This window comes from Lissotriton helveticus, chromosome 9 (assembly GCF_964261635.1).
Source record: "Lissotriton helveticus chromosome 9, aLisHel1.1, whole genome shotgun sequence".
Taxonomy (NCBI): domain Eukaryota; kingdom Metazoa; phylum Chordata; class Amphibia; order Caudata; family Salamandridae; genus Lissotriton; species Lissotriton helveticus.
Window position 1 is genome coordinate 1,225,521,217 of NC_136070.1, and position 13,694 is coordinate 1,225,534,910.

General features: G+C 42.7%; 1 protein-coding gene across 6 annotated transcripts in view; it reads right to left on the minus strand.

Moving 5' to 3' along the window:
* The window catches only part of LOC144782386 (sodium- and chloride-dependent taurine transporter), a 316,730-nt gene that overhangs the window by 15,339 nt on the left and 287,697 nt on the right, over nucleotides 1-13,694 (minus strand). For all 6 annotated transcript variants that reach the window (XR_013601142.1, XR_013601143.1, XR_013601146.1 and 3 more), the window contains exons 10-13: nucleotides 9,215-9,327; nucleotides 7,394-7,531; nucleotides 4,934-5,036; nucleotides 2,370-2,470 (exon numbers count right to left, since the gene is read on the minus strand). Coding sequence is in view for 1 of the 6 variants with exons in the window: in XM_078661713.1 (XP_078517839.1) it covers nucleotides 2,370-2,470; nucleotides 4,934-5,036; nucleotides 7,394-7,531; nucleotides 9,215-9,327 (455 nt within the window). In the remaining 5 variants the exon portion in view is untranslated. The remainder of the gene's footprint in view (nucleotides 1-2,369; nucleotides 2,471-4,933; nucleotides 5,037-7,393; nucleotides 7,532-9,214; nucleotides 9,328-13,694) is intronic.

Sequence of the window (13,694 nt, forward strand, 5' to 3'; positions counted from 1 at the left end):
CGCTCTTGTTAAAACTTCCTGTATGGGCGTCAATGGACTATGCACTTTCTAAACTTCATTGGCTTCCAGTGAAGAAACAGCTTGTTTTTAAAGCCCTGATCTTTTGTTATAGCATTTTTAGGAGGACAGGCACAGCTTACTAGCATTCTCTTAATAATCCCTATTTTCCTTCTAGATGTCTTAGGTCCTCTGATAATTTATTATCACAGGATCCCCACGTGTATAGAGTTCAGATCGGGGAAGCTCTTTTATCTTCCTCGCAACGAAGTTGTGGAACTCTCTTCCAAGTTAGTTGAAAGTAGCCGATTCAGAACTTTTGTTCCAAGAGAACCTTAAAGCTTGGCTTTTTAGGTTGGACTTCATACTGAGCTTATGTGTCTTTTTGCAAGTTTTGTGGACTGATTACTGCCAGGACACTCTTGTTGGAGTAGCCATGCACTTGATAAATGTCTTTCATTCATGGAACAAACAACACCACTGGGTAGCACAATATGATTTGGACAAAGATGTAAAGGAAGCCAAACTGTGAGCTCCATCACACTCGGCCCACAGCAGTCAAGAACCTTTTGTTGAGTATTTGAATGCTTACGGTTCCTGATTATGACTTGTTTAAATTTCTGTCCACTGTACCTACAGATGAGCTCACTCATTACTTTATCTGCTCTCACCTGATTTAGATAGTGTGGTGATTAATTTTGCCAAAAAACATCACATTGCCCTTTGAAAAGCTAGTGGTGCCAATGACCAGTGTATTGTACATTAGGGGTAGACATGTGGCTTGAAAATATGCCTCCACCTCTACCTCCACCATTGGCTGCAACAAGCTCTGGAGGTCAAGGCACTCGGGCAGACAGCCTCCGAATATTGGGTACGATGAAGTAAAATTATTGAAAGCTCACCCTGGAAATGAATGTGTTTAGCTATCATGGCAAGGTACACATAGTGCCTCCTGACATGCAAGTTACAAAAACATGTTCTTACTGTCTGTAAATTCACAAATTCCCAGTGTACAAGAATGTTAGTAGAACTTTCTACAAGATCAGCATGCTTTGACAAGCTCTTAAGTTAGCATAAAATGAAGGCTTAAGGGTGCCAGTGAGTCACCAGGGTTAATGTTCTGTTTCTCGATACTACGGATGCAATCGTACGGAGTGTTATAGAGTACGGCAGAAAGGATACTCCATTGCAAAGGTGACTGAGTAACCTTTCAGCCGTACTGAAGGTCCGCTCGCCTCATTTACAGCTGGGTGGACCCCCAGTATGTCAGTGTTGGAGACTACTACATCTCTACTGCAGGCCTACACCTCTGACGGACAGACGGAGTAACATTTGGTCATTTGACTGCCGGCCCTATTTATAGTGGGTAGTCAAGTGAGCAGCCTTGGCTGAGTAAAACCTTACGGTAAGGGGAGCGGCAACTTGTAAATGTTCTGCATGCCATGGAAGACAACCCCCATGTCGAGGGAAGCTCATTGTGTTTTTTTTACTTTCAAGAAGAAAATAATACTGTTTGGGATTTTTTTTAAAATAAAAATCAGACTTTAAATGTATTGACTGGCAGGGGCCCAACACTGAGCCAAATCCATTGAATATCTGTGAAATATGGGTGACTCAAAGGTCCCTCATCACATTCTACAGGGGTCCCTAATTATGAATTGCACTACTGTGGACAAGAACCACCTTGATGGCGGTTCCTGCAATTGTAGGAGATGTTCACTTGGCCGGTGGCCATCTCTCAATACTGCGGGCGGGTCCTCTGTCAGGGCGATGGAGTATTTGATTTTGTCACCAAGATGGAGTAAGGCCTTTCTGCCAGCATCTAAATTAAGCCCATAGTGTCTTTGCATATCCAAGAGTTCTTCCTTAATCATGACTTTAAAAAGATTGCAAATAAGCTTTGAAAAAGTGAAACATCCTCAACAAACACCCCAATAAAAAGGAAAAACACAGCTAAAAAATATGAAAATAACTTGCTATAATTTTGTGTAAAGAAAAAGTACATACTTTGTGTGCTCATTTTATTTTTTTGCCCTTAGCCATAGCTCAAAAATTCAGATTCGCAATCAGCAATGCAAGGAAAAAACATTCTTATTTATGATCATAGTATATGGCCCACAACAATGGCAAGGTAAAAAAACAGGCAAGAACCTGAGTGTACAAAAGCAGTGATGCAACTACTCCGAGTAAATGAAAGTCTGTGGACGAGTCTAGGCACCAGTGCAAAGGAAATCAACAGCGGTTGCGACAGCAAATAGCTTACACTCGGTCAAAAAGGGTGGTTGCAGGGCATGCAGTTGTGGTGATTCTGAACCCACTAGATAGGGCTTGTGCATCCCACATTTTGGGAGTGAAAAAACTGAAAATCTCACCACGCAGAGGACAGGTGTGATTACAGTCCAGCTCCACTTCATCCAGGGGCCCGGCCGGTAACCGATCATATCCTCGATGGCGTCATACAAATTATCAGCGCCTGTATAAAGGCATCACAAACAAACACGTCAGTGAAAGAAGTAGGAAACATTAATTCCCTGGTGCATTCTACAAACATTCTGGTCTTGTTGGACAACTAAGCGATTTCCTAATATGTTTAGATTGAAGGTGGCCCAATTCATGGGCTGCCGTAGAGTTCCCAATTCCCAGGAACTTTGATTGAACTCTGAATACATTCCTGACTTATCTGAAGTGTTAAAGTCCAACAAACCGAAGGGCATATTTACAAGCCCCTAACGCCACCAGAGCATCATTTCTTTTTATGCTCCGGTGGCATTGCACAATTGCCCATATTTGCAGAGCTTAACGCCACCTTGTAAATATGCCCCTTTCTGCCGCAGTCTGCTGTGGCAAAGTGGCAGAGAATAGGTGTTGCACTGAGCATTCCACCGCAACACCCATTGCTTTTTTATGCTGCCCGAGATTTACAAGGCTGAGGCAGCGGCAAAAACTAAGGTCAGGTAATACCTGGTTTTAGAATGGTGATTCCAGGAGACATTATTTTCTCCTCGTTTTTTCCATCACCATCATTGATTGTTTATGTGCAGGAAGGTGTCTCTTCCTGCACATAAACAATCGACCCTGCGGTGTAGGCACCCTTGCAACATGGGGGCAGGGTACCTGCGCTGGCACTAGGCAGCTTTTTTAGAGTCAGAGCTATGCAAAACACAGGGGGGGCGCCATATCTTAGTAAATATTGTGCATCCCTGCATTTTGAAAATGTCGGAGAACTGCGTTGCCAAATTTGGCATAACACCGCACTCCGGTATTTGCTTGATAAATTCGTACATGCTGTCCAATGGCTCTTCCTACATTCCCCTTAACACAATGACTATACGCTTAATCTTCTGGGAGGGTTTCAGTGTCTTCCTATCCCTTTACCTTGTCCTAGAGTTGTTCTTTCTAGGTGCAACCAGAAAGGCCTTAACATTGGCCAAAGTTCATCCCATATTCAGATGCTGAATCTTGCAAAATTTGGCAGCAAGTTCCATTCCTAAACCACAGAAAACTGTTTTTCATATCAATTTCCTGCTAGCTCTTAAAGGGCATGAAGGGTTCTTGGGTCTCCACAACAATAAGGCCTCAGGGATGGAGAAAGTCAGCACATCAGTCTCTGACTTTTGTTGCCCTGATGAAACATTGACATGGAAAGAGAACCTGATGATTTTGTCAACTTAGGTGCCATTGCTCATTTATTCTTCCACAAAACCCTGAAAGGAGGAGAAGCATTTCAACTTTAAATCTACATTAATAACCACAACTCACAACAGGAACCCAAGTCACATTTCTGTCCTTGCTGCAGCACCAAAACCTCTATCCTGCATGTAATAAAACTCTCCAGCTCATAGACAAAGGTGATCATAACTTCCTTATGCGATGCAGGAAGGGACAACTCAGGTGTGGGGGGCAAAGGTGTGCTGTAAGACAACTCAGATCTGTTGGGTACTGTGATACAGAGACACAGTTTGAATGTGGGAGGCAAGGCAGTACAGAGGTAGGCAGGAACTAATGGCATAAGGTTTGTTTATCATTTCATTTTCCAGTGGCACAAAGTATTGTTGACAATGGGTTTATTATTCAATTATCCATTGGCAACACATATGTTGACAATGCAATCATCATCATCCCATACCAGGGATGTAGACAATTGATTAATTATTCCATCAACCACCGCATGACACATATAGACAATGAACTCATTCCTTTATGCAGTGGCACCAGGGATGCTGGCAGTGTATTCATTGTTCTGTTATCCTTAGACAATGGATCCATCATGCCATTATCAATTGCCAAGGCATATGTTGACAATGGAATCAGCATTCCACCATCTGATGGCAACAGGAATAGAGACAATGGATTCATTATTCCAATATTAGATGGCAACAGAGATGTAGACAATGGATTCATCATCAGATCATCTGATGGCAACAGCAATGTACACAATGGACTAATTCTTCCATTATCTGTTGGTGGCGGGCACTTTTTCAATAACTTTTAATGTGATTTTCAATGTCCTCTAGATCCATCAGAGTAATATGTAATATGAAAGTGTACTCTTCAACTTGGATTACATTGCTGCTAGATTACTCATCGTATTATCCTCAGTGTATCACCCTCCATGCAACATTAGCCATAGATTCATCAATAATGCATCCCTCACCTTACATCTGTTATACCTACGCCAACTGCATCAATTCTAGTCCATTAAGAATTATATACATCAGCATTATTTATTTTCACAGTACAGTGATCAATGATGTGTTCACCTGCACTTAAACATGTGATCTAGATCATTCATGTTTGAATACATTTACGGTTTAAAATATAAAAAATAAAATCTTCGAAATATTGAAGGTTAATTGTCACCCTCCAGCGGTAACATAGACGAAAGCGGAAATGACGAATGGAAGGATACCTTTCTAGCAAAAAGACCTTCACTTACCATAAACCCAGGCTACAGCAATACATTCAAAGAATGCGACCCACAAGAGGCATACACCGCTGGCTGCATAGTAGTCAAAGAGTTGAAATACGTACATTCCGCCCTGGGGAACAAAACATCTGGTCACCTTTCAAAGCACAGGTAAGTGTAGCTTGCAGGCAATATTCATTGTAGAAAGCACAGTAAATCTCTGATCTGCATCTGAACTTTATATGAGTGAGTCTACAGACAGGTTTGGGAGAGTAGACCTCAAGCCATTGGGCCATTGTGACACCGTTGAACCTGGTACGATTCTACTGCTGTCATTCCCCATTTGAGCTTCTATTACATTTAGTCATGGGTAGTAATTATGCAATTCATTGAGTCGTTAGTTTTTCCCTTCATTGTAATGAGTTGTTTGCTCTCATTTATATAGGTTTTGACAAAAAAAATGTTATTTGCTACAATTAAATTGCATTTATGTAAATATCTCACTTAACCTGCTCTCCCTCACCTCATTCAAGTCTAGTCAGACATAAGAGAGAAGATTTTATATTTTTTTATCCTTTGTTTCAAAGTTGATTATTTCTTTTATCCTTTGCTATGGTTATGCTTACGATGTAGCTTTTTTCTTGCATATTTTGACTGATTTTCTTCTGTGTCACTTTATACTTTACACAGTTTTTTGCCAATTATGTTTTTTATCATATATTTTGTAAGACTGTATCATTCACCTGTTTTCTTCATTTCTGTTCATGTTTTTTGGTCTCAATAAACTCTAACTTAAAAAAAAAGACATAAAAGAGAAGTAGAACTGTGGGTGCTTATCTGCTACCTTTGACTTGGATGCAGTAGAGAGGGGTGTGAGGAACCACCATTACCCCCCACGGCGCCTCCATCGGCTCTCTCAAACAAGAGGAAGGCAAGAGAATTGTGGGTGACACTGCCCCGCGACATGTCCTCTTCTAGGACTTTCTACTGTGCTCATCAGTGGCACGACACAGCAATTACTAGCATGGTGCCAGAATTTTCCTCTCTCATAAAATGACCATTGTGTGTGGGGAGCAGTGATAGAGGAGGCAGAGAAGGACACAATGCAAGGTAACTCAAATATCTGAAGGGGCAGAGTTGAGGACGAAGGAGAAGAGGGAGTGAGACGAAAGAGCAGGTATTCGTTCTTAAAAGGTATTAAAGGAAGGCAGGAGTTAGCTGGAGAGGGTGGCTGGCCATCAGGTATATTTTATCATATGAGAAGTAAGGGTGAGATGCCTGACCATATTTAGCAATCGCAAACGGGAAATCCCCCAGTATGAGACCACTAAAGAGGGTTGCAGCATGTACCAAATCTATTTTGTGAGTCAGTAACCTTCTACTGACTCGCAAAATAGGTTTTGGGCGTCTCTTTTAGGAAGGGGTGAGCCAAGGGCATTCCTTCCCAATAGTAAGTCGCAGGGGATTGTAAGATTTCTTTGCAACCGTAAAAAGTTACCACCAAACATTTACTGCCAATTTCAAATTTGTTGTAAGCCAATCACAAACAGGAAGGGGTTCACCAGGTGACCCCTTCCACTTTGTGATTGGCAGTGATAATGCTTTTGATTCCACGGATCTCTGCCTGCTCTTAAAAAATGTAACTTTAACTTTAACATTTCATTTTTATTTTTTAAATGCATCCAGTTTTCCTTCAAGGAAAACAGGCTGCAAAATGCAAACTGCCTTATGAATACTAATAAGGCAGGTCCTTTGCAACCCATTTGGGAATCATAAACAGTGTCTCAGAAAATGCAAATTGCGAGTCACAAACACCGAGGGTCGTACATCTGGCCCTTAAAATTGAAACAAGGGATGAGGGGAGGCCATATTGTGCATTGCTCTGCATGACTCCTGCCTGCCTATACAGCTAATCCATGGAATCCGCTTACAAAAGTTGTACACATCTAGGGTCCATATACATTGTATTATTGTAGCTTGTGTAAGTATCAATAGAGTGTTGTTTTCTACCTCAGGTGTTCAAGTAACATGGACAACTCAATCAAATGCCTAATGTTGGCCTCCCAACACACTCTCTATCTCTGTAGATATGGTGCTTTCCTGCTCTCTGCCTGTCATGCAGCGCAGCACAGCCACTTTTGGTGCCGTGCTGCATTCTGTGACACTTTTGAAAGTCTGGGCCTTGGTGTGGTATCCACACAGGAAAGTTTGTGTGATGAAATCAGGCCTCATTGCATATATTTAGAGAATTTCACTCAGGTTGTAATATGTCATGACCATTCAGTAGTAATGTGGTATCAAGGTGCAGTGGGGATGTGTTCTTAATTTGACCGGGGATGCTGACACTTGCAAGGATGCCAAGAGCATTCTGAGACCACTCCCCCAACCTGTCACATCAACCTGATACCAGTCACTTCCTATTTCACAAGTCATCTTTCCATTCATTCGCCCTGTCCTATGTTGGCAGAATAAGAGCCTTAAATGACTTACTTCAGTGACCATTGATAGTCCCAGAAGATAGCTGAGCATACACACTATGGCGATGAAGATCTCCCGTCGGTATCCCTTCCTTAGGAAGGATGGGTACAGATCAACTAAAGAAGTGATCTGTCCTTCAACTTCAACAAACTGCAGAGGAGAGACAAGAAAACCAACAAAAAGCATCATATTAACCAACAGCCATTACTGTAGAGCGAAATCTGGCTCCAAGAACACATCCCCTTATGCCTTAGTAGTGAGCACTGATCAATTCTTAACACTCCAATCTAGTGGCATTCATTCCCACATGCCTAATTTATTATAGGAATAATTCTATAATTTTAAGAGGAGAATAGAAATAGACACTATGCTCCTGAAGTAAGCATCTCCTATCATAGGTTTGGTTGGCTGTCTCTTTGGTGAAAAGGATAGGTGGGCTGAGTTTATTTCACAATCCCTGCTGTATTTCGTATTTATCCTTGGTCAATTCAAGTGACAGAAGCTCTACACGCATCACAATGCACATAGTGTTCAACTGGTGGAGTGAGGAGAGCAAGAAAGGGGTATCAAAGAGGAGGCTGGGAGAGAGCTGTACAGATGTCCTTCTGAAATCCCCTGAGTCACTCATTGGTGGCATTACGTATCCTGTAACCCAGAAGCAACATTGAATCTTTTTAGAACTGGACTATAAGCAGAGGAATATGTAGATATTCACTGCATTTAGTACCAGGAAAGCTTTATCCTTGAACTAATTTTAGAACACTGGAATGTTGGGAGTTCACCTGAGAACAATCGAGCTGTATATGGTCAACGCACTGCCGTAGTAGAGTTCTTTTGCTTTTTCCTTTCTGATGAGTACCATGGGCAGAACCTGTGCTAGTGAGAAGGGACAGGAGGCTTCCTTACCCTGCGGATGAGTGAACCCCTGCCTGTCGTTTTGGTCTATCACAATGCAAAAACAAAGCAATTTAAAGAGGCTACTTAAAAATTACTTGGTCTGGAGTCTTAGGGGCATATCTACTAGAAAGTGGTGAAGCGTGTCATTAAGCCAAGAAGGCTAACAACATGCTTTGTCACTTTAGAAGTGCACAAATGTCCCTCTTCCTGCACATAAACAATCTTTAAATGCCGTTTTGCAATTTCTATGTGCGCTTCTTATTGCAGCAGACATAGAAGTTGCAAAACAGCATTTTTTTAAAAATTACTGTTTATGTAAAGGAAGGGATACCTTCCTGTACATAAACAATCATAGGCAATTCGCTGTTTCTATGTGTGCTGCACAAGGCAGCACACATGGAAACAGCAAAAACAGAGGAGAAATAAAGCAATTCTCCTCATTTTGCCTGTTTAAGACCAAGTTTTTCCAACAGATGCCATGAAGATACTGTAAACTGAAATGAAAAAATATATACTTTTTCTGGATGATCAATACATTGTGTTATTTCAGTTTAGTGGTGTAAATAGAGTTTAAGGTCTTGACTAAGAGTATATGTCAAAAATATATCAGATGATGATATGTGAGCATTGAATAAATTTATCTAGAGAGTCTGAGCATACTATGGAGATCACCAGCTCACAACCAGAGCTAGTTCCTCCGTAAGGCGAGGTAAGAGGGTAGTGCTAGAGTGAGCCACTGGAGGTAAGCAATCACAAGAAACAGTCTGAGAAGGACCATTTGATATTTTACCTGGAACGCTGAATTCTTAGCACCATTCCTATGTACTCCTCCACAATTATGGTTCTACACGTTGTTGGTGATTCAGCACCTTTGAACTTAGGAATCCTTTGTCTCTTTATGGTGTATTTTGTTTATAATAGAGCAACAGTACTTACCTGGCTGTCAAGTCCAAGCAGCAGAAGCATAATGAAAAACAGGATGGCCCAGAAGGTGGGAAGAGGCATCATGGACACGGCTTTTGGGTACGCAATGAAGGCCAAACCAGGTCCTAGTGATGATACAATGCAACAGAGGGAAGTGACATCATGAGTAGGGTCCACATATTCCTTCCAGTGGCCATCTTATATAAAGAATGACGTAGTGATGACTGGGCCTCTTCTGATAAATCCCAGTCCTGCTGGCAGAACCAGGGAGCCTTCCCTGGGGTTGTCAACTATTCCATCTGAAAACAAGCCCATTCATGACTACCCCCAACACCACAAGCAACAACACAGTGTGATTCCATGAGACCTCTCTAGCAACAGAAAGTTTCATGAAATAACACCATCTGACACTATCTGAACCCTCTTCAGGCAAGCAATGGGTACATGAACCCCACTCCATAACTTTCCCAGTTTGTAAAACTGCAACTGATGAGTTAAACAGGTTAATGAAAGAGTGTTTGCAAAGAGTATACTGAGCAGGATTATAGTTGGACCAAGAATACAATCCTGGGGAAGAACATCATGCTATAAGAATGTCACAACATAGATAAGTTTATCGCACAGTGTATTATGATGCTCAGGGAAGGTAAAGTATTACAGAAAATGGTGTGTGATATACAGGATTTACAATAAACTAGTAGGAGACAATGACACAAGAATATTCAATTTTTAAAGGTAGTACGATATTAGAAAAATATACTATCTAATGATGGAGTGTGGTAATAATGTATGGAGAAATACAATAATACACGTGGAAAGATAAAGTGAGATGACATGAGACTCGTAAATACGCATACGTCCAATAAAGAGAGCTACAATATTACAAGAAGATGCAATTTTGAAAAGAGATACAATGAAACAAGGAGAAACAAAATAATACACATAGTGACGGGTAGACGAAGACTACGGTGAGATGCAATGACATTTATGAAAACTATTAAAACAGTTACACAGGGACACTCAGTGATGCACAAAGATGGGGATATCCAACAATACAAACATAACAACAATAATACATATTAATAATACAAGTAGAACACAATTGTATATGCTGATGAAAGGATAGACGAAACGTACAGTGAGATATAATGTGTTTTAAAGATTCTAATAAACACAATCTGAGCCAGTACTGATTTGCATAAGATGGGTCTCTGTCTAGAGTAGGACAGTGGATGAAAAACAAAGGTTTGGAATGCTAACTAGAGTGATTGCTGATGGATGGACTCTTTTTAAGCTTTGTTCCCCTCACCTTTTGTGTGTTTGAAGTAAACAGGCCACAGGCCTAGAAGACCAGCATCACCAGACAAGGAAAAAGCTGAAGTTTACCTCTCGTCTGACAATCTGTCTATCTGCATTTATGAATCCAAACTGCATTTAAAATAATATGACATTTTTTTCTATTTCCAAGAATATTAGTCATGTCACCATCCATTTCCACCTTTCTCCTGTATGGAGGATTCACCCGGTCTTTCAGGTTTCCTATTTAAATCCTGTCTTCCAATGTTCTTTTCTGGTAGGAAGGTTGCATCTTCCACTCCTGTGATGGTCGAAGGATGGCATCAGTATTTTGTCCAAGACAATCCCATGTTCATAGGGTGTCCTAGAATAATTCATTGCTTTCGAAGGTTAGTCGCACTGCGATCTATCTTGGGAACCAGCATCTTTAATCCATACTCGATCCTTCTCGAAAGATTTCATCGCCTTCATCCAGAAAAACCAGGCCCTTCAAGAGGGAGGGAGAGTTTTACAGTCAGGTGAGAAGTCGGTGAAGAGTTGTTGACCCAGTAAGGTCTTCCCTGAGACTAAGATGGTGAGGCAAACTATGTGTGACCTCACCCATCTATGCATTCTGTGCCATTTTGTATTGTATTGTATTGTATTGCGATTTGTAGAGCGCGATTGCTGCCCAATGGGCGTCCAAGCGCTAAGGCATAAGAAACAGAACTGATGAATGGTGGCAAACGAGCTTAGGTGGATCTAGCAAACAAGTAAGTTTTCAGCTGCTTTCGGAATGAGAATAAATTGGGATTGGACCTAATTTGTAGCGGAAGTGTGTTCCACATCTTTGCGGCGTTTAGGGAGAACATCCTTCCTCCGGTCCTGGCTCTCCGCACTCTTGGGACTACGGCTAAAAAGGCTTCCGTAGATCGGAGGTTTCTATTGGGATGGTATTGAGTAACCAGTTTGTTGAGGATCCTTGGACCAGACCCCCAGAAAGCTCGGTGGGCGATGCATAGTGCCTTAAATGCCACTCTCTGCTTTACTGGGAGCCAGTGTAGGGTGGCCAGGGCGGGTTTTGCAGACTGCGTCCTCGGAATCTGCAGCAACGTGCGGGCTGCGCAGTTTTGGACGACCTGTAGTTTTCGCATGGACAGCTCTGGGGCCCCCACATACAGAGCGTTATTTGAGTCCAGCCGGGACTGGATCAGGCCCTGAACTGCCACTTGTTTTGCTTCCATTGGGAGGAGGGGGAGGACCTTCCTTAGTGTTCTAAGTAGGCCAAAACAGATGGCGGAAAGTTTAGTGGCCTGGGTGGAGAAGGAGAGGTTTTTATCCAGCCATACTCCCAAGCTTTTTACACTCTCTTTGGGGATGGGGGGTGTGCCCAAACATCCAGGCCACATGGAGGGGAGTAGAGTGGATGAACCAGTGCCTAGGAGCATGAGCTCCGTTTTGTCTCCATTCAGCTTTAATGAAGAGTCTGTCATCCACTTTTTTATATCCTCCAGACAGTTCATCAGGTTTCCTGAGGTGTGGCCGGTGCGTTCCTGCGTCAGTGAAACCACTAGCTGGGTATCGTCGGCATATGATACAATTTTTATGCCTGATGGTTCGACGATCCCAGCCAATGGTTTCATATAGACATTGAAGAGCACAGGGCTCAGAGAGGAGCCCTGTGGTGCTCCACAGTCTAGGGGTTTTCTGGCTGATGTTATGTCCCCATCGAAGATCTGAAAGGATCTGTTATGCAGGAATGATTTCAGCCATTTTAAAGTGTCGCCTCCGACACCGATGTTATGCAGACGGTTCAGCAGAGTGGCATGGCTGACCGTGTCAAAGGCAGCGCTTAGATCAAGGAGGATCACTGCCACTGACCCCCCTTGATCCAGTATCCTTCGAGACTCTTCGACGACTGTCAGCAGAGCAGTTTCAGTACCATGTTTTGGCCTGAAACCTGTCTGGGATGGGTCCAGGAGTGCATGGTTTTCCAGAAATTGTGTCAGCTGGGTGTTTATGTGTTTCTCTAACACCTTACTTACCCAGGGGAGTAATGAAATTGGGCGGTAGCTAGAGTGATCTTCTGGGTTGAGGGTGGGTTTCTTTAGCAAAGCCCGTACCATGGCTCTCTTCCACCCGGTTGGTACTGTGCAGGAGGAAATGGATGAATTAAGGAGCTCTAGCACCACTGGAAAGATGGCTTGACCTGCCTGGAGCAGTATTTCTGGTGGGGCAGGGTCAAGGGGAGACCCAGATTTGACTTGGACTGCCAGTTGTTGCAGTGTCTCCAAGTTTAGTGGGGAAAAATGATCCAGCATGGGTTGTCCTTGCAGGGGGGAATTGTTCAGGGAACTTTGGTAAGTTGGATTGTTAGCTGTAACCGGGAAAGCAGAATAAATCTGCGTGACTTTATTGTGGAAAAAGTCTGCAAGTTCGTTGCATTGCTCTAGTGATTTCGGAACTGGGGGGGCAGTGTTGACCGTAATGCATTTTTTGACCAGATGAAAGATCTCCTTGGGTTTTGATTTTGCTGCCATGATTTGATCTGCAAAGTAGGCGGACTGAGCTGTTCTCACCCCATTTCTATAGGCCTTGATAGCCTCTTTGTAGTGTTTTTTGTTTTCTGGGAGGAAATCTAATCTCCAGGCTCTCTCTTTTTCCCTGCAGAGGCGTTTCAGGTCTCTCAGGGAGTCTGAATACCAGGGAGCAGACTTGTGTAATCTCTTGGGAGCGGATTTCCGTAGAGGAAGGATCGTGTCCAGTGATTTCCTGATCCAGCCCTCATAGTTGTTGTTACCTTGGTTGGGGTTAGTACAGGGAGGTGGACGGGAGTCTTCCAGGATAGTTGTCCATGGCTCTATGGAAAGTTTTTTCCAGTTCCTCCTAGTTATAGGACAGGGAGGCAGTGAGGGAAGTTTGATGGTAGACCAGGTAAATGGGATGAGGAAATGGTCTGTCCATGGGAGGCGAGTGGGTTGTCCGACCGTTAGTCCGGTACAGTTACTAAAGATTGGGTCGAGCAGGTTTCCCTTTTCGTGGGTGGGGGACCTAACCAACTGAGTCAGTTGCAGAGCTGCCAGGTCCTCTGTTAATTCCCTAGCAACAAGGTCTGTGGGGGAGTCAAAATGGAAGTTAAAATCTCCTAGAACTGTATAGTTAGCCGGGGTTAGAAGCCGATTGGCGATGATATCTGGTAAAGACCTAATGAACAGTT